Source organism: Taudactylus pleione, unplaced genomic scaffold (assembly GCF_031769625.1).
Source record: "Taudactylus pleione unplaced genomic scaffold, aTauple2 ptg000376l, whole genome shotgun sequence".
Taxonomy (NCBI): Eukaryota; Metazoa; Chordata; class Amphibia; order Anura; family Myobatrachidae; genus Taudactylus; species Taudactylus pleione.
The window spans coordinates 5463040-5484833 of record NW_028284777.1 but is presented as its reverse complement, the minus strand read 5'-3'; the positions used below and the strand labels follow the sequence as shown (position 1 = coordinate 5484833).

The window sequence follows — 21794 nt, the reverse complement described above, 5'->3', positions numbered from 1 at the left end:
GACGCTGTTTTTCCGCAAACACCAGCGTGGCACTGACAGCCGCGCGCTGTTAAAAAACCCAGCAGATTATTTTCACCTCTCCTGCTAGTCAGGAGAGGTGTGCATACTTACCGGGCTGCTGCGGCCAGAGCGCTGGGCAGTGAGGGGAGAGCGGGGACCAGGACACAAGCCAGTGTTAGCTGTGACGGACCCCGCTGAGTCTGATGACTCCTTAACTGTCAAAAAGCAGCCCCCCCCCCCCTAGGGAGACCGGACACAGGCTGCAGTAGCCGTGTGGTAGCCTCTCTGGCAGCTCCCACGTTGCAGGCAGACTGTCACAGCCAACAGTCTGCCTATCCTCTTGCTTGTCTTTTTTTCGTTATTAAAATTAATATAATTAATTTAAGGGCTGGAGACAGCCCCTGTGCAGCGGCTCTACTCGGGCACATTCTAAAAACTGGGGCTGATGGGGCATAGAGGGGGAGGAGCCAGTCACACTTGTAGATTTTTAAAGTTCCAGGCTCAACTCAACCCACCGTCTATACCCCACTGTCATGAAGCTCCAGTGTCCCCTAGTGGATGAAGGAGAAAAGCTTGTAAAGTGTAACCTTTAGTAACATAGCGGTTCTCACCATTTAAGTCAATGGTGAGAACCGTTCATTGGCTAAATTTCCCACAACTATTGCATTTTTGCATAGCATGTTTTGAATCCAAGGCGGCCAATGTAAGACTGTAAGTGGTTTCACATTGGCCATCTTGGATTCAAAATAAGGCTGAGATGCCGGAAAAAGGCGCTTAAGGTAGAGTTTGAGGCTGCCTTAGGGGAGTGTGGGCGCACACCGTGCACACATCTATATTTCTCATACTGATATGTATTTTACTCACCTCTAAATCCTTGCTGATTAAACCCAGCATGACATCTATACATATGAGTGTGCCTGAGCGCCCGATGCCTGCACTGCAGTGAGTGATGATGGGTCCACATTTGTATATGTGTCTCATGTAGGAGATGAAAGTGAGGAGCTGATTTGGATCCGTCGGTGTGTCATGGTCTGGCCATGCAGTGAAGTTTAAGTGTGCTATATGTCGTACTTCTCCAGCCTATAATAAGGGAAACATTTAAGAAGAACAATGAATGTGCATACATTTAAGCTGATGGCTTACAGGATATTGTTATTGCAGGCTTAGGGAGTATGGAAGTCTGAAGTTAATGGCAAGTTAATGCATATATCAATGACCATAATAACTGGCTGCAGATAGAACTGTTTTACATATCTGCTATATTAACAGTTTTGAAAAAAATGGTGACAAGCAATATGTGGACTCTGGAACGCCAGCGTTGGGAGATCGACAAGCGTAATATACAACTTAATGGGAATCGGTATGAAATACCGACAGTCGGGATCCTGGCAGTCAGAATCCCAACACCTGGATCCCGACAGGGTTAACATACCGACACTTGTTACTCGGTATTCTAACCCTTCCCCTCTTGGTGCCTAACCCTAACCTCCCTCACTAGTGCCTGAACCTAATCTCCCCCTCCCCTCACCCTAAACCTCCCCCTAGTGCCTACCCTAACCCCTAACCCTATACCTCCCCCCCACTAGGATTCTGACTGGCGTCGGTATTCTGGTGCCGGTAATGTAAGCGCCGAGATGCCGAAAGCATACCGCAAATACACTGGTCCTCGGGGGCAGTCCGCACCTCCGGGACCCCCTCGGAGACACTAAAACAGGGTTCGGGCCATGTGGCCATGCCCCTTTTTTTACCGGCGTGCAGCGAAGCCGCGAGCACTACTTTTACCGACTGCACTGGATGTCACCCAGTAGACTGATCGCCACTGATTAATCTTAAAGAATTTTTGTATCTTATATTTTTGTTTTTACTTGATATACAAGAGTTTTAAGGAAACATTTCAAAGGTGGTTAGAAAAAAAAAAGTGGGCACATGCAACTTCATATGTGCCGTCATCTTGGACTGCCAGGCATCTCTGCAAGCGCACAGACGATTTAGAGGTGAACGGACATCATGAATTTCTCTGTGGACGCTTTTCTGGGTGGCAATAATGCCAACATATGCAAGAGAACCATTTTGTGGGCGGAATCGGTATGGCCGGCGGTTCGATTCCCGTCAGCGGCAGCCCGACATGAGCAGAGTTCAGAGCAGCGGAAGCCCGACAGCGCTGGAAATCCCGATCGTGGATAGGTGAGTATCTACTAACCTAACCTAACCCCCCTAACCCTCCTTAGGGGTGCCTAACCCTAACTTCTCCCCCAAGTGCCTAACCCTAATCCCACCTCTAAGTGCCTAATCCTAACCACCCCCTTCCCCGGGGGGGTGCCTAACCCTAAGTCCCCCCCGGGGGTGCCTAACCCTAACCCTCCCTCCTCCTAGCCTAACCCTAACGGCGGGGTGCCTAACCCTAAGTCCTCCCCGGGAGCCCTAAACCTAACCCTCCCCCCCGTGGCTGTCCGCTCGCGGCGCCCGACATCACTACGATCGGGATGCCGGGCGCCTGTCTCCCGGCGTCGGGGAAATGCGGGCGTCTACATCTAGACGCCCGGCATTTCACCCTTGCCGGGATATGACAGTCGGGAAGCCGGCTGCCGGTATTTAGGCAGTCGGCTTCCCGATTGCATACCTTGTGGGCATATCGTGGTTGTGCAGCCATAGTTACGCACTATTCTGAGTTGAGCATAAGCATTGTGGACGCCAAATTCAGACGCATATCCTGCACCTAGGATGCGTAAGTGATGATGATAATTATTGCGGCTGCTCTCGCGTATAGAGAAAGTGGAGAGGTGTTGTATACGCATTAGGATGAGCACCCCCTGATCTTACTGCAGGTTCAGTTGATGAGGGGATGCCATGCACGATCCCATGCAGTGCTATGCGGGAGGAGGAGGGGGGAGCCGGCATATTGGGCAGTCGGCCACCCAATTGTGTGGGGACCGCCCCAGAGATGTCAGAAGTCGGATCCCTCGTCGCGTTGCACGGTGCCTATCACACTGTGTATGGCCGGCATTAGAGATATGCAGATCGGTTTTGCTGAAAACCGAATACAAAGGTACTTAGTGGTTCCTAGTCGAACCAAGTCCCGGCTTGGATCACTTTTTGGGTTCTAAGTAGAACAGAGTCCCGGCTTGGGTCTTCCCGTAATTCAGAACTCAGATCTGAAAACAGAATCTGGAGTTTGGATTGCATGTAAACAGGTCCAAATCACATGATTTAAGCCTTTTGTTTATCAATTTAAGGAGATCCAAAACAAAACCCTCGAGGGTGATTTTTCCAAAAGTAAAACACAGGGGTCCACGCACATCTTTAAAGTGTGATGTTATTTTCAGCAAACAATTTTAACTTACTTTGTACATAGGAAAATCATTTATTTCATGTTTTATAACACAAACATGTGCTCACCTGAACATCCTGTAATTCTAGGACTCTCAGGACAAAACTTTCCAGTTGCTGTGTTTTCACTAGTGTAAGTTGAAGTTCATTAGTTATCCATAAGGGTCGATCCTGCTCATCAGGCCAGTACCTCTGACATTTTATCTTCCCTCCTTCCACTTCCTGGGTCATCATAGCAATGACTGTGGAATTTTGCTCCCATACCATCTGCCAAAAGTCTGGGACTGTACTGGGAAGAGGTCCCTGGCAAGCAATATAAGTAAATTCCTCATTGCCAACTGGCATCTTGATAAAACTTGCATTGATGTACCCATCCTCTGTTCCAAGAGGCACTCTGGTGGTATCATCTGTAATAGTACATAGCAACAACAACATATTTACCCATTATCAACATGTAGAAAAATTGATGTAAATATCAACAAAAACTAGAGATACAGTTAAGTAAAATGCATAGTAAACTTCATGAAAAAATTATCTTACAATATCAACATGTTACTGGTATAATGCAAGCAGCTAACATTTAGTGGCACATGCATAGCTGTGTGATATAAGGGGTAGTGCATGGTAAGAAATATTCGGGAAGTCATTGTAGTGCCTGTTATAATTAATCAATACAGTTCTATTCAAATGTAGGTCTCGTGTTAGTATAATCAATGCTGGAACAAGTAATAGGCAGGCAATGTTGTTATAATTAATGTGTTTTCAATACTAGTATAATCAAATTGGGACCTATAGTAACTACAGTTTGCCTTCAATTAGTTAGGTCTATTCTACTGCAAATGTGTATTTTTAAAAATATATTAATTATACTGAGTTCATATGTCATTTTAGTAAATCATGGCGTAAGTAAAAGAAAGTACACATGCTAAAAACACACAAAACTATTTAATTTATATTCAACGGTGACCTACATGGCAGTATATTCTTGTATCTGTTTTTCTTTTTATTATCCTTAGTTTGTCCAATAAGACATTCATCCAGTGGCTTTAAATCTTGAATGTTCTATGGAGATTAAATAAAAACAAATATTAAAAGGCAGAATATAACCTATTTGTATTAAGAACATTTAAGTTAAGATAGGATGATAGAGGAATATCGTACTATTAGGAAAGACTGGACTCTCGGAACAGATGGGGCAATTCAATTATGCGCACATCAGATAATTGCGGTAGAGCAACATCGTTCAGTTTACTGAGCACCCATAAGGGGTGGTGCGAGGTAAAATGAGCAATGTTGTTTCTGCAATGCGTTACCATTATGCACATCGCCAGCATCGTTCACAATTGAATTGCTCCTTCAGGACGTTGGCACTTTAGATATTCTAAATTCAGTCTTCCATATCCCCATCCTGCTGGTCACTCAGCTGCTGATGCACAGTAGAACGTACACCCATTTGCAGAGTGTGTCTTGCATGAATTTTCACTGTGCATACTCCAAAAATAGGACTCAAGTATTAGAGATGTGTGCGGACCTTCAGTGTTTTGGTTTTGCCAAAACCCCCCTCCAAAAGGTTTTGGTTTTACCAAAACTACCCTCAAGTGTTTTGGATCGGATTTGGATTTCTTTAAAAATTTACAAAAACAGTTAAAATCATGTAACTTGAACATGTTTTTGTTTCTATACTATAAAAAAAAAAAAAAAATTAATTTCCATTTCCAGTCAAATTCGACCACCTCACAGCACCTGAAATCCCGATGGGGATTGTATTTTTCAATCCTTGAGTTGGATAATAGAATTAGCCAAGAGATGGGCAGAAAGAGCTTTACTAAATATGCAAAAAGTGCTGGAGAACGGCAGCAAACAGGGCTTGGCTGACAGTTTATTTACAAACAAAGCCTAAGTCAACAATCTGCTTAATTTAAGGTGCCCACACACATAGCGACATTTTAAAAGATTTGGCCGATTTCGACGAATCGTGACGACGAATCGGGTAAAAAAAGTACAAATCGTGAGTTTATACTCATGAACATGATGCCGATGCGCGTCCCCGCTCATCGTACATCGCATCTTCTGATCTGCCGTGCTGTAGGGCAGATTAGCCAATCTGGGATACAATGCATTGGCTGCAAGGTAGATCTTTAGTCAGATTGGACATTTTTAACTCCAAATCGTGATCACGATGGCAAGGGAGCTCCCGTGAAAGTTCATGAGGAAATTGGCCATAAAATCGTATCATGAGGACATCGATATGTGTGTGGGCACCTTTACATTCTGCCATGGTGGCCTGTCTGTTTCTCTACCGGAATCAGTGACTCAATTCCACTTTAGATTCCTGGGTAAAAAGGGTTTTTGATTATAAATATATAATTGATTTTCTCAGAGCTCCACCCCTAATGTTGTGTCTTTTATTTACAGTATTCCTTTACAGCAGAAAGTGCCAGACCATGCACCTAGCTATTCACACTCTACTCACTGCAGAGGTGATAATTCTAGTGCCAGTAAAACACAGATGTGATGGATTTTTATTCAAACCTGCTTTTAATCTAAAGACAGTCTGGTGAATAGGTTCAAGATGGAATCATTGACATCTGTAACCAACAGTATGGAATGGCATAAATAAATGTAATGCACGTGTCTAGGTTACTTGTATGTTCAAATCTGTATTTCAGTCCCATCATTTGAGCTCTTCCTTCTAGTTTTGCAAAAGTTTCAAATATTCACAAAGATCATAGCAGTTATGGTGGATTTCCTGAGGTCAAAAGGGTTGATCATCATCCCCTACCTAAACTTCTCCTAATCAAAGCAAAACCTTTAACACTGCTGCAAGCATATTGGCAAGAGACAGCATAGACACTTGATTTCTATAGTTGGATTAGCAAATCCCAGAAACCATATTGATACCTACTCAGAAGCTGATCTTTCTGAGTCTGATGTCCAATACTTGACATCATTGAGTGTTTATTTCAGAGGTAAATGTTGTCTCTTTACAAAATCTTGTACAGTGTCTATTGGCTCTTAGATGGACCTCAGTGCATTTCTATACAAGAGTCCTGGGAGAGATGGTTGTTCCATTTGCACAATTCCATTCACAGGAATCACAGAATTAACTTCTTCAAAAGTGGGCATGGACATTCCGAGGATTCCTGTAGGTCAGTCGTGGTTTTTTCCTCAAAGATATGACCTGTTAACTCAGGTCCCGTATTACTATCAAATATTAGACCAACTGTCTTGTGGATGTTGAAGCTATGATTCTGTAGAATAAGGAGTTTTAACTTCGTACAAGGAAACCGGTTTCAGCCAATAACTGGAACACATATGTTAGAAGAAGCTTCCAACTTTATTTTCCAGTTAGCTTGTTTTGCAGGATAGTTTAGATCAGGCTTGGATGATTTGAGGTGCCTTGTGACAGTGCGGCACAGTGCTTCAGCTAAGCATCTGTGCATGTCAACCACGTGGTCTTTGGTCTATACTTTCACCAAATCTTACAAATTAAATGTTAAAGAACGCGTGTCTCGTAAAGGTGTTGAGCACTGCTACTCCATGATGGTACTCACCCGATGGGCCAGATCTGTGCCCCAGTTGGAGAACAGAGATTTTTATATGTATGTTAAAACCTTTTCTCTTAATCCACTGGGAGACACTGTAGATTCACCTTTTCACTTTCTAGTACTACAGTTTGAACTTTACCATTGTTAAATGTTTTTTTTCAGGGTGAGATTCCCTATCTTTCTATTTGTTTCTCTAAGTCTGTCCTGTAGGGCTTGGCTGGAAAAATAACGGAGTGTCCAGTGGGATGGGCATATGGAAGAGGAATTAGATTTTTAACTGCACTGGTAATATGAAATAAAGCTGAGTCTGGAATGGTTGCCAGGGCTTGTAGTCATAAAAGTAAAAGAGAATAATGGCCTGAAAGTAGTGAAAGCCATTTAACAATATACTAATACAATTTAATAATATCCTAATAAAGAAGTCGAAATGGAACAAAAAAAAAACCAGTAACACCTGCTCACTCAAAGAGAAACGTAAGGCCATTCCAATCATGGAAAGCAGTACCAAGAAGAACTTGTGATACAAAAAAAAGACAATTAAGGCCTGATTCAGAGGTGGGCACATTGGTGAGGTTTTCAGTCTGTCACGCGTCCTCGTGATGGTTACCGTCAAACGGCGCAAAATTCATTTGGACACAGAGAAAGGCAATTTCAGTGGGAGTTTCAGGGGAGTGACTAGCCAGACATGGGCGTCACGGTCAGCGGCTGCGTCTCAAAACGTAGTTGCACTGACTCCTGCAGCCAAATTCAGGCAGAGAAATTGCACCTGCCTTTAGGGTGGTACACAGGGCCGGCCCACCCGTTACGCCAACTACGCAAGCACGTAGGGCGCCAGCAGGCAGAGGGCTCTGTGAAGCTGCAGTTCTGTTCCCGGCGCAGCCACATACACTGAAGTGGTGTAGAGAGATGATGAACCCTGGGTTCATCTCTCCACTGTCTGTAGGAAAGCAAGGGGTGGTCCGAATGTGCACCGGACCACCCATTAGCCAGATCGCAGATGCACCAATACAACTACTTAATGTCCGCCCGGTCAGGAATAGATTTACTGACCGGGAGGACTAATTAATGGCTTCCTTTAACTCAGCAGCTCCAACTCCATCCACTCTCCTGCTGCTGTAACAGTGATGAGGAGCTGCACACTGACGCTCCTCCTAGGACGCCCACATGTAATTTACAGTAGAAGTCAAGGTGAGCAATGATCACTCACCTGTCAGACTGCCTGTCACTGCCTTAGATCCTGGAGGACGTTGGGGGAGGGGGGAAGGAGAAGGGGGTGCACTATATAAAGTGTTTTGTTTAATTATAAGATTAATATATATATATATATACTGTATATATATATATATATATATATATATTTATTAAACTCCCAAATGTGTTATTTATATATATATATATATATATATATATATATATATATATATATATATATATGAAACTCCCAATAGCTTTTTTTTTTCCCAGTAAATATGTTAATGTCTGGTCTTTAAAAAGATATACTAACGTGTGTGTGTGTGTGTGTGTGTGTGTGTACATATATATATATATATATATACATACACACACACGCACGTTGCTATATCTTTTTAAAGGACAGACATTAACATACTTAGTAGATAAAAAAGCTATTGGGAGTTTATAGAAATATATATATATATATATATATATCTAATGATATATATCTAGAGTTTTCAACGTGGATTATGTTTGTTGATATCTTGCTGTTTTTTGTTAGTTATTTAAAGTGTTCATATTTCCATATATTTCTATCATAAAAATACATAGAAGTGCATGCACACAGGCATCTACACAGTGCGGGGAGAATCTCTGGGGGAGCCCATAATCTCCAGGAGTGCTGAGCACGCCCCCACAGTGACTAAACCGTGGTGTGAGGCAAGGCCATACCCCTGTCATGAGGCCACGTGCCCTTTGCAGATGGCGCACACTGTGTCCTGAGTTCACAGCATTAAATGTATGTCACATGGGTAAGCAATACCAACGGTACCACGCACCTTTCCTTTTTCGGTACACGCAAAGTCAACCAAGGGGCGCCGAAATCTATCTACGTTTACCTAAATAATAAGGCTCAGGCCGGCCCTGGTGGTACAATCTCCGATTGCGTGGCCGATGGTGTGTCTTAATACGAACAGCGGCGGGTTAGCCCTGCAGCTAATGGGCGTCTCTGTAAGAATCCAACTGGCTGCAGTATCAGCATAAAGACGCAGTTGAGCGGCGGCAAAAGACGCAGTCACGGCTGCAATAGAGTGCATCTGAATCAGGCCACATGGGACTATAAGGTGTGTAGGCATGGCATTAAGGGGTAGATGGAGAAGTTATCACTTCAGTATTTTGTCAGTGTCCCGAGAAAGTATAACAATTCTGTTATTAACTATAATTGCATTCGTACTTAATATAATACTCTGTATAATTATATTCATACAAAAGGCTTCTGGGGTCTATATATATGTGGAATTTGTTAGACTAAGTTAAGCTTACAGTTACCCAGGGTTCAATTAAAGCACACAGAGCCCACCAGAGGACCCAATGTTGTTTAGCTACTCAGAACCACCCATTGATAATGCTGTGCTAACTCAGAGCCCTACACAGGGAAGGAACGGAGAAATGTCTCCTCCCCAGGGGCGGAGCGCAGATATCGGGGCCAATACACTATGAGAGATCTCACATTGTATGCCCGTGATATCTGCATGGTGTCAGGCTGCCAGATAAAATGTCTGTCGGTCCGACAGGCATTTTATCTGGCAGTGTATGCCCAGCATTATGAATACACCTTGCAACTGCTAGGTGACCTGGAAAACATGAACTGTTTGGGGACGAGTTTGAGAATAACTGATCTACATGATTTACATGGCTTATTCTTGTTGTTACCTCAAACTCCTTGGCAGGTACACCTTGCTCAAGCATACCGCGAATTTGACGTATAACCAGCTTTAAATTGCGTGGCCGATGGTGTGTCTTAATACGAACAGCGGCGGGTTAGCCCTGCAGCTAATGGGCGTCTCTGTAAGAATCCAACTGGCTGCAGTATCAGCATAAAGACGCAGTTGAGCTGCGGCAAAAGACGCAGTCACGGCTGCAATAGAGTGCATCTGAATCAGGCCACATGGGACTATAAGGTGTGTAGGCATGGCATTAAGGGGTAGATGGAGAAGTTATCACTTCAGTATTTTGTCAGTGTCCCGAGAAAGTATAACAATTCTGTTATTAACTATAATTGCATTCGTACTTAATATAATAATACTCTGTATAATTATATTCATACAAAAGGCTTCTGGGGTCTATATATATGTGGAATTTGTTAGACTAAGTTAAGCTTACAGTTACCCAGGGTTCAATTAAAGCACACAGAGCCCACCAGAGGACCCAATGTTGTTTAGCTACTCAGAACCACCCATTGATAATGCTGTGCTAACTCAGAGCCCTACACAGGGAAGGAACGGAGAAATGTCTCCTCCCCAGGGGCGGAGCGCAGATATCGGGGCCAATACACTATGAGAGATCTCACATTGTATGCCCGTGATATCTGCATGGTGTCAGGCTGCCAGATAAAATGTCTGTCGGTCCGACAGGCATTTTATCTGGCAGTGTATGCCCAGCATTATGATTACACCTTGCAACTGCTAGGTGACCTGGAAAACATGAACTGTTTGGGGACGAGTTTGAGAATAACTGATCTACATGATTTACATGGCTTATTCTTGTTGTTACCTCAAACTCCTTGGCAGGTACACCTTGCTCAAGCATACCGCGAATTTGACGTATAACCAGCTTTAAATTATTTCCTGCATACCGGCCGGATGGTAGCACGCGGACTAGTGATATAGAAGACAGCTTTTCATTTATCCCTCTGAAAGAATCTGTTCGAAGAAAAACACATTTCTTCATAATTGTATTGCTTAATTAGACAAAAAATTACATTTCCAGTATCTACCAAAACAAGTTTCTGAGCTAGTCTTACCCTGTAACAGTGGGTCAAACCCTTTGTGTTTCTATGCTAGTCTTACCCTGTAACAGTGGTGCAAACCCTTTGTGTATCAGGGCTAGTCTTACACTGTAACATTGGTGCAAACCCTTTGTTTTTCTGGGCTAGTCTTACACTGCAACAGTGCTACAAACCCTTTGTGTATCAGGGCTAGTCTTACAAAGGGTTTGCACCACTGTTACAGGGTGTTTCTGGGCTAGTCTTACCCTGTAACAGTGCTGCAACCCCTTTGTGTATCAGGGCTAGTCTTACACTGTAACAGTGGAGCAAACTCTTTGTGTATCAGGGCTAGTCTTACCCTGTAACAGTGGTGCAAACTCTTTGTGTATCAGGGCTAGTCTTACCCTGTAATAGTGGTGCAAACCCTTTGTGTTTCTATGCTAGTCTTACCCTGTAACAGTGGTGCAAACCCATTGTGTTTCTGTGCTAGTCTTACACTGTAACAGTGGTGCAAACCCTTTGTGTTTCTGGGCTAGTCTTACCCTGTAACAGTGCTGCAACCCCTTTGTGTATATGGGCTAGTCTTACACTGTAACAGTGGTGCAAACTCTTTGTGTATCAGGGCTAGTCTTACACTGTAACAGTGGTGCAAACCCTTTGTGTATCAGGGGTAGTCTTACCCTGTAACAGTGGTGTAAACCCTTTTTGTATCAGGGCTAGTCTTACCCTGTAACAGTGGTGCAAACTCTTTGTGTATCAGGGCTAGTCTTACACTGCAACAGTGGTGCAAACCCTTTGTGTATCAGGGAAAGTGTTACCCTGTAACAGTGGTGCAAACCCTTTTTGTATTAGGGCTAGTCTTACCCTGTAACAGTGGTGCAAACCCTTTGTGTATCAGGGCTAGTCTTACCCTGTAACAGTGGTGCAAACTCTTTGTGTATCAGGGCTAGTCTTACCCTGTAACAGTGGTGCAAACCCTTTGTGTTTCTGGGCTAGTCTTACACTGTAACAGTGGTGCAAACCCTTTCGGTTTCTGGGCTAGTCTTACCCTGTAACAGTCGTGCAAACCCTTTGTGTATCAGGGCTAGACTTACCCTGTAACAGTGGTGCAAACCCTTTGTGTTTCTGGGCTAGTATTACCCTGTAACAGTGGTGCAAACTCTTTGTGTATCAGGGCTAGTCTTACACTGTAACAGTGGTGCAAACCCTTTTTGTATCAGGGCTAGTCTTACCCTGTAACAGTGGTGCAAACTCTTTGTGTATCAGGGCTAGTCTTACACTGTAACAGTGGTGCAAACCCTTTGTGTATCAGGGCTAGTCTTACCCTGTAACAGTGCTGTAAACCCTTTGTGTATCAGGGCTAGTCTTAAGGTGGGTACACACTATACAGATATATCTGCAGATCGAGTGATCTGCAGATATATCTGCAGATGATGGTCGTTCATACACATTGAACAGCCATCATCTGTGTCTGGCTGCAGGTCCCGGCGGCGTGTCCTGCCGGGGGACGTGCCCCGCCCCCCTCCCCCCGATCTGCCTGTGTTGTGTGTACAGGCGGCCTGCAGACCGCCCATACACACCTGCCGATGGACAGATATGTCTGCTGACATATCTGTCCATTGGCTGTGCAGCACAGCCAATGCAATATGTCGCTGAACAACGACGTTCACCAACATATCGCGGGTACACACTGGCCGACGGGCAGCAGATATATTGGCTGATCAATTGATCGGCCAATATATCTGTGTCAGTGTGTACCCAACATAACACTGTAACAGTGGTGCAGACCTTTTGTGTTTCAGGGTCAGTCTTACATTATAACAATGGTGCAAATCCTTTGTTGCACTGTTCAAACTTCACAATAGTTCAGAAATAGATAAGTATTTACCAATCAGATCCTTAGATTTTGACTGTATTGACATTCCATCACTTTCAATGTCCTCCCTTTTCCTCATGTGGGACTGTGCTGGCAATCTGACAGGGGGAATAGACATAAAATAATATACACACAGTAATGTCATACATATAACCTCAGGATTTTCTAATGCACTGGATTCTGGCTATTTAACATGCCGTGTCACAGATGCAGTGATATTGCTGAGGGTTTTCGAACATATTCTGGGCAAAGCAAAATAGCAAGTAACTTTGTACCTGGAACAAACCATGTTGCAATGCAAGGTGTGCAAATACATTTATTATTTTTGCATCTAGGGTAAATACTGGCTGCTGCTGCATGTAGCCCACAAATGCTGGACAGCTTTATTAATTTAGAATACAGTTTGAGCACATCCCTCTGACATCTAAATCTCCACCTGCAGTGCCACGTGGTTTTATCAAGGTGCCACGTAATTTGTTATTTTTTACTTTGCTCCGAGTCCCACCTCAGAATCAACCACAATGTAAGGTACCTAACCACTGCCATAAATCTCCGGGTAACTAGGATAGCTCAAAAATAGAAATAAAAAACACGCTATACAGTTTTCCAGTAAACAATTTTAACACTACAGTGCAGTCAATGTAAATGTGTGCAGAGAAAAAAAACAAGGCACGTAAGTGGAATGTAAGCGCACATTGATAGTGTAGAAGTCCAAACACAAATCAAACCACATTGTTTTGTATTTTGTCCCTTTGTAACAATGTCCATCTTCCCTTACACCCGCAGCTGTGCAGTGTTTTGCATAGAACCACACTTATCCACATTCTTCAGCTTTGCAAACACACACGCATATGGCTGTCAGTGTCATTTGCCTGGCCTCTTATGGTATATAGGACAGAGAGGGAAATTAGAAACTGAGACAACTGTGCTGCAGGGCATTGCATTGGAGTACTGGAGCTGTGCAGCCTGTAGCTCCACCGCCTCACCACTGGTCTATAAACTGCAGTAGGTAAATGAGAATGGCTGCTAATGAAGGCTGATTGATCTGATTGGGTTTAGTGCAGAACCTACATCTCTCCAGCAGGGCTTCTAAAAGGGATGGGAATGGGGTTCCGGCACTCGGGATCCCGGTGGTCAAAATGCTGACGCTGGCATCCCGACAGGGTTATTATACTGATACCTGGCAGTAGGTATCCTAACCCTTCCACCTCCCCTCCCTTCCCGAAGCATAAACCTAACCCCCCCCCCCGCAGCCTAAGCCTAACCTCTCCCTAGTGTCCAATCCTAACCTCACTATTTACCTTCAGTGTGCTGGCGCCGGGAATCTGACAAGTGTCGGGATTCCAGCACCGGTATTCTAAGCGCCGGACCCTCTTGCCGGGATTATGACTGCATCCCCTTCTAACTGAAGCCTTAAACTATATCCCCTTCTAATTGAAGCCTTATGCTATATTGTACGATATATCGTCCTGATGTGGATCGGAACACTATATCATACACATCGTATAGTATGTACGCACGATTGTGTGGTCACGAAAGTCGTTTATTGCATCATCCCATCTGCTGTGCTGCATTTAAGAAGGGGCGATGCAATGAATGACGCCATGCAGTTACATATGGCATGTAACGACACATTGGGCCATTGTACAGCGGATCGTGCAGTGCGTACGGTGCGTGCAGTGTATTGTTACATCGCAGTGCTCTGTCGGCTGGGTCACACATCGTATAGTGTGTTCCCAGCTTTACACTTTCCTGAGAATGTAGTTAAATGGAGGATATTGTTACTATGGGGTGAGGATTCATTTAAATTGTTTCATATTTGTGCTCTCTGAACCTTTAAGCTTGTACTTTATCCTAATTTGCATTCTGCAATCTGCTGGTTCTCTAAGACTAGGGTCACATAAGAGTGTTATACATCCTGGTATTTTAGCTCTATGCTATATGTTACTGTAAAAAGCAGGCAGTAAAAACTACAAGTACTGTATCTGTCACACAATTATTGGTGTACACTACAAGCCTCATTTACAGTAGCCGGCAACTATGTGTCCCTAACATAAGATTAACATTATGGCAGCAAAACTAACATCTTGTAAGAATATATAGGACATCTTGAGGCACACTGAATGTAGGTATTGAGAATAAAAGACAGCAAACACCAACACTTAGAATAATTGATTATTTCAGTAATGTAGTTATTGCACTGCATATTGAGCCCTCTATAAAACGATACATTCAGGAGTACACACATGCATGCCAATTGTTACTATATTAAACCAACACTGATATAGTACTGTGCCTTCTGCTCCATACCTCTCAATTCTAGTCCTGTTGCCATAAGATACAACACCATTTACTTTAACTGGCTGTAAAAAGAAATGACAAAAAAAGTGACAGATTAATAATATGACCTTTAAATCTTACTAATATTTAATTTACAATTTTACTCAATTTGTTTTTCAATATTTTATGTCAGGGTTTCCCAAATCCAGTTCTCAAGGAACCCTAATAGTTCACGATTTCCAGCTCTACTCAAAGAATCTCAAGGAAAATAACTAGCACCACCTGTGGCTCTTTTAAAATGTGTCAGGAATGAATACACCTGTGCCCAAGGACGGAGTATTAAAAGTATGCACTGTTTATTTTCCCCGAGGACTGGATCTGGGAAACACTGGCTGAATAAGAAATTATGCATAGATGTATAGAAATTGTATATTTAAAATACATTATATAGTTTGTGCACATTATAGTGTAGAGTATATACTACTACGAAATGTGTACAAGAGTGTGTTAATTATATCAATTGCAGTATAGTATGTTGTTACATCAGCATATGGTTACTCATGGCTGGTTGCAATTTAGCAGAGATTTATGAATGAGAATTGACTATTTCGCCCACAGAAATGGTGCATATAGGTCCAACCGAGGCTTGCACTGAATCTTATTGTGTCATTCCACTGACTTGTAAGATGCTGTTGCCAGAATTTCCAATTTTAACATTTTGTGTACATGCAGCTGTATAACAGATTCCCAACATACAGTAGTGTTTGGGCATTTTATTGTGCTGCCACAAGAGTCCTAAGCACCTGGCAAGAGTGGCAGGCTTAAATGTTCATCAAAAGGTCATAGGGGTCAATCCAATTAGGAGTGAATTGAAATTGGATCGGCATAGAAACGCCGGCAACGGCACAGCAATTCGCCCCCCTGGCGGGACTGAACTTACTCCGGACTCGTACATTTTTGCTAGCAACCCTTTAGGGCTGCAAACAGAGATGTGCGAGTCTGGAGGTACCGTAGTGCAGCATACAGCCGCACTTACTCGCGGGGGTGAAAGCATCGCCCCTAATTGGATTGACCCCATAGTGTTAATTCAGTAGCTGGAATCCTGGTTATGGAACCTGACAAACTTGAAGCCGTTAAACTGTACTTGTAAATTTGGTCAGTGTGTGAGGTGGAAATGCCATACTGTATTTGTGATCACTGTCCACTGACCAAGTGATTTACAGTTATGTTTTCTATTAGCTCTAAATCTACAGACGCTGATTTTATGATGGATAACTAGATTGTATATGTCATTTGTCTCAACATTATTACAACAAACCGCCTTCTGATGGTACCTGCTATACTATATACTGTATGTGTAGTCATAGTTCCTACTAAACAGGTATGTACAGTAAGCTCATCTACTTAAAATATCTCCTAACGCAAGGTTATTATTACTACTAGTATTTTGAGGAGTCCACTCTGAATATTTAGGGAGATTGGCCAGACAGAAATGGGAGTTTTACTACAAAAACAGAAATAAACTTCAAAATATATTTCACACTATGCCCCACAGTCCCCCAGACCACATTATGCATACAGTGTATCTGGAAAGTATTCACAGCGCTTCATTTTTTCCACATTTTGTTATGTTACAGCCTTATTACAAAATGGAATAAATTAATTTTTGTCCTCAAAATTCTACACACAATACCCCATAATGACAAAGTGTAAACATTTTTTTTTTAGATTTTTGCAAATTTAATAAAAAAAAAAATATATGAAATCACATGTACATAAGTATTCACAGCCTTTGCTCAATACTTTGTTGATGCACCATTGGCAGCAATTACAGCCTCGAGTCTTTTTGAATATGATGCCACAAGCTTGGCACACCTATCTTTGGGCAGTTTCGCCCATTTCTCTTTGTAGCACCCCTAAAGCTCCATCAGGTTGGATGGGAAGCGTCAGTGCCCAGTCATTTTCAGATCTCTCCAGAGATGTTCAATCGGATTCATGTCTGGGCTCTGGCTGGGCCACTCAAGGACTTTCACAGAGTTGTCCTGAAGCTGCTCCTTTGATATCTTGGCTGTGTGCTAAGGGTTGTTGTCCTGCTGAAAGATGAACCATCGCCCCGGTCTCTGGTCAAGAGCACTCTGGAGCAGGTTTTCATCCAGGATGTCTCAGTACATTGCTGCATTCATCTTTCCCTCTATCCTGATTAGTCTCCCAGTTCCTGCCGCCGAAAAACATCCACACAGCATGATGCTGCCACCACCATGCTTCACTGTACGGATGGTATTGGCCTGGTGATGAGCGGTGCCTGGTTTCCTCCAAACATAATGCCTGGTATTCACGCCAAGAGCTCATCAGATCAGAGAAGTTTGTTTCTCATGGTCTGAGAGTCCTTCATGTGCACTTTGGCAAACTCCAGATGGGCTGCCATGAGCTATTTACTAAGAAGTGGCTTCTGTCTGGCCACTCTAACATACAGGCCTGAAGTACCCGGTGTTGCCTGAGTTTAAATCTTGAAGTTATAAGGTTAGGCATCCCAGACCAATTGCCACCCCTCTGTAAAGTTTTCATCCAAATCCATCCAGTGGAAGGCCCAGAACAGGCTCCCCTTCTGCCCAGCGTATACCAACAGGAGGTCCAACCGGGACCTAATCTTCAAGTTATTAAGTTAGGCATCCCAGACCAATTGTCAGCCCTCTGTGAATTTTTCATCCAAGTCCATTCAGTGAAAGGCTCAGAACAGACTCCCTGGGTCAAATTTGTGCCCAGTGTACACCAACGGGAGGTCTGACTGGGACCTCAACCCCGTAGTATGTCTTCTTGGATCAACCACCCAATTAGGCATCTCAGTTCAATTGCCACCTCTCTGTGAAGTTTTCATTAAAATCCATCCAGTGGAAGGTCCAGAATATTCTCCCCTGGTCAAAGTTATGCCCAGCGTACACCAACGGGAGGTCCGACCGGGACCTCAACCGCCTAGTATGGGAATCAATGTTACCACTTTGTGCAGTCTTCGTCCAACTCCATCCAATGGAAGGCTCAGAACAGGCACGCTGGGTCAAGGTCCTGTCCAATACTTACCTTGCCCCGGTCTCTTTACAATCGGGATGCCGACTGCCGGAATTCCGACATCGGTATTCCAGCGCCGGTGTTCTCTCGGTGATCAGGATTCCGGCGCCAGGATTTCGACAGTCGACATCCCAATTGTCGGGATATTAACCGCATCCCGTATCGGAGACACGTAAAATGTCAAATACTCTGACTTGTGCCAATGTATTTAAGTTTCCTATCTAGATAAATACAAGCTAATGTTTCTAATTTATTTACCAATAAATATGAAAACTTGGTGTGCACAGAAACCAAACATTTCAGTTTTTGCTATATCAAATAATTTTGAGCTCTAATAAGCTGCTGCTGAAACATTACAAATATCATTCATAAATACATATCAATAAAATTAGGTTTTGTTTATATAAAATTATAAACCACACTTTTTAAAATGTGCTTTCAAATGCTGTTAAAATTCTTTAAACTTTTGAAATGAAATGCAAAACTGCATTAGAGAATGTATCCACACAATATTTAGAGATAGTTTTCCTTAAAAATTCTGTTACAGATTCCATAAAAATAAAAAATAATCTCGTTAAAAAAGAAAAAAAGATAAAAAATACAGCATAAAAAAAAGATATAAAATGATTACAAAAATAAATGGCATATTTTAATAACAACACATTATATCCTATTGGCACCCTTGGGACATGCAGGACAATAGTGGTACTTCCCCATGCTATGCATAAGGAAGCATTGCAGAATGAAGGTTGTTGTTTGCAATAGCTGGCAATTCACCTGTAATGGGGGCTTTGATAAATAAGCAAAGAGTCCCTCAACCCTGTGAAAACAACCCATTTGCTCAAGGTTTTGGGCTTTGATAAAGAAGGTAAAATAAATGAATATATGCAGTAATCATTTATATCTATCTAATACATACTGTATGTTTTTTTTTACCTCAGGAGAGTCATCAGGTAAAGAGGAACCATCACAATCTGTGTCTTCTGCTTTCTCATCCAAATGTTCCTCACTTGGATCTGCTATAACAAATTATTTAAATGATATAGTAATTAATTATTGTATTACATTAGGCAAAATAAGAGAGTGCAATATGGAGTAATATGTTTTTTCCTATAGGAGACAAAAAACATAATTTAGCCTGCATGCTTATGTCTTCCCAGCTATTGTCCTTGTGGTGGTTCCAAACCACTAAGTAGGTTTAGTTGTGATTCCTAATTATGTGTCATACTTATGTACCTCCCCAAAATGGTGCTTGCAACTTGAGCTGTAATTCTCCAATGTGGCACCTTATTCCTTTTCATATGTGATCTTCAAGAAAATAAGGGCTGCATTATATGAACAAACAAAATAGCATCTGCACTATGATGTGTTATGTGCAGTGCAGTCTTCAACAAAATGGCAAATACATTTACAGTTATATTGTGGCTGATCGCGCCACAAACGTGCGCATGCATCGCACAATGTGATTCTCCGTGCTGCATATGCTACGGTACGCTATGGCGTGCACTGCGATCGCACCATACATTCCTATGGAGACACAGTCGCATATGCAGTGTGCATATCTGCTAATGGGCGTGAATCTAGCGCTATGCGTGGCGCAATTTGCCGCACCAGCGGCAAGGATATAGCTGGGCATATCTGTATCAAGTTTCCTATGTTTTTTTTTCTTAGTTCTTTTTCTTTCATGCAATCAGACGGTAATTTTGATTTTATTATAGGTAAGTTATTTTGATACTTTGGGCCCTGATTCAGAGAAGTACACAAAGCGCCTGGATCTGTGATTTTTTTGCACTGCTAATGAGCCCGAGGCATCGCAGCAAGCTACTCAGAGTAGCACAGAAGTCAGCCGGATCTTCAGACTAAAGGGAGGTAACTGGGTGTTTGCACTTAGGATAAGTCTGCTGTGGCCGTGTATATTGTGTGCTATTCAGATGCAAGTGTGTACAAGGATCCAGCTATTGCAGATGGATCTTTCGCACCAAGGATATGACTGGTACAAATACATGTTGATAATGAGGTTAGCGGCCCTCACAAGCAGATGTATAAGCAGAAATCTGCAGGCCACGCCCCCTCCATGTGATGTAATATGGATGGGGCAGGGCCACAATCGCCAGGAATTACAGAAATGCCTCAGGATGCTCCGAAGGGCTGTAAGGGCAGCGGTGTGCACCTCTGAAGTGTCCGCAGTATGCTCCAGGCGGCACTGCTGCATTGATTCTGGCAGCAGAGTGCCTTTCCAGACACCCTGCTAGCCAGATGCAGGGGCCCATGGATGAGCAGCGGTGCCACCCAAAGGGCTCTGTGCGAGATAGGCATGACACCATGCATGTGCCTAGTAGGGGTGGGGGGAGAGGTGCTTTGGGCCCGCATCCACTTGAACAGGATAGGCTACATAGTAGTCTATGCACATGGCACACAGTGACATTGGTGTGAGTGGTGGGTGAAGGCACTGTTGGTCACGTGGGCCACTCCCGCGACAGGGCCCCTATGCAAAGCAATGCAACTAGTACACCTCAAATAAAAAAATGTTGGCATAAGCGATTTCATTGTGGGCAAAGCTGCGGGCAACAGCTAGTTAAGAAATAAATCCAAGGTCTTTTATTGCACATGGAGGGTTTCTGTGACCTGTTTCTTGATATCCCTATGTAGGTATTACAATTAATCCTAGAGAATATATACGTAGATGGTTTGAACAAAAACAGCGGTCATGGACCTTGTTGATTAATCTCTTTGGTCATAAAAGTTACTCAGGTAAACTTGTATTTCATATTTTCAAATATGCAGATTAAATTATGTTCTATACTGCTTAAAAAATAACATACATCACAATAGTGCTATACTGTTCTTATGTTTTCCATATTGCAGATGAGTTTTTCACAGACAAAAGACTACTCATGAGAAAATGCACCACACCATCACTTACTTTGGAAACTAATACTGCATATCCATTTTCATAACATGTTTCAGTGCACCCTTTACTGACATATATATTGTACCCTTTACTGACATACATATTGTACCCTTTACTTACATGCTGGTAAGTGGCATGTTTAAAGTTATAAAATGCTCTAAGTAGCATTACACAAGAGTTGAAATCCCACTGTCGGTATTGTGAGGTCGACATACTCACTGTAGACATTGTGTCAACCTCATGACTACATACCCAGTAATACATCTACTTTACATTTTCTGAAGGCAAACTTATCTGATTTATATTAGATGTACCAAAATAGTGTTCCTCTGAAACTGCGTTCTGACGATTGAGCTGTAGGAGGTTCTGTGTCTGCTCATGCACAACATCAAGCAGAGATTGTATGACATCATTCTGATCCTCTTCATCGTCCTCGTAATTGTAGTTGTCTCTCGCATTAATCTCTGGATCTTAAAAAGCAAAATTAAAACAGTTTCATTAATCATGTACCAACTGAGCTATCTCCTGGTGACCATTCTTTTAGATTATTGTGGTTTGAACTCAAGCAAGTCACTAATGAAAAAACAGAAGGTGGTGTTGTACAGTAGATGTTCTCATGGAAAACCAGCCGGAATCTTGTAAAGACAAATTTGATGTATCAACTGCTTCACATAAGACACCAAAATATTCTTTCATAAGTTTGAAAATAGCGTACATCATTCTGTACTGATGCATGCTCTTTGAACTACGCAACTCTCGGGTTGTTCATAGACACTTTAGTGCATTATGAATGTAGTGTAGTTTGGCCGCAAGGAGACCATACTGACCAACATGGCACAGTGCACTGAA

The 21794-nt window shown here is 42.7% G+C and overlaps 1 protein-coding gene across 1 annotated transcript in view; it reads right to left on the bottom strand.

Moving 5' to 3' along the window:
- The window catches only part of PTPN13 (protein tyrosine phosphatase non-receptor type 13), a 383825-nt gene that overhangs the window by 7363 nt on the left and 354668 nt on the right, over positions 1 to 21794 (bottom strand). Inside the window, exons 40-47 of the mRNA XM_088445047.1 lie at positions 21260 to 21415; positions 18971 to 19053; positions 15002 to 15054; positions 12704 to 12789; positions 10602 to 10750; positions 4299 to 4389; positions 3397 to 3734; positions 865 to 1080 (exon numbers count right to left, since the gene is read on the bottom strand). Coding sequence (XP_088301173.1) covers positions 865 to 1080; positions 3397 to 3734; positions 4299 to 4389; positions 10602 to 10750; positions 12704 to 12789; positions 15002 to 15054; positions 18971 to 19053; positions 21260 to 21415 — 1172 coding nt within the window. The remainder of the gene's footprint in view (positions 1 to 864; positions 1081 to 3396; positions 3735 to 4298; positions 4390 to 10601; positions 10751 to 12703; positions 12790 to 15001; positions 15055 to 18970; positions 19054 to 21259; positions 21416 to 21794) is intronic.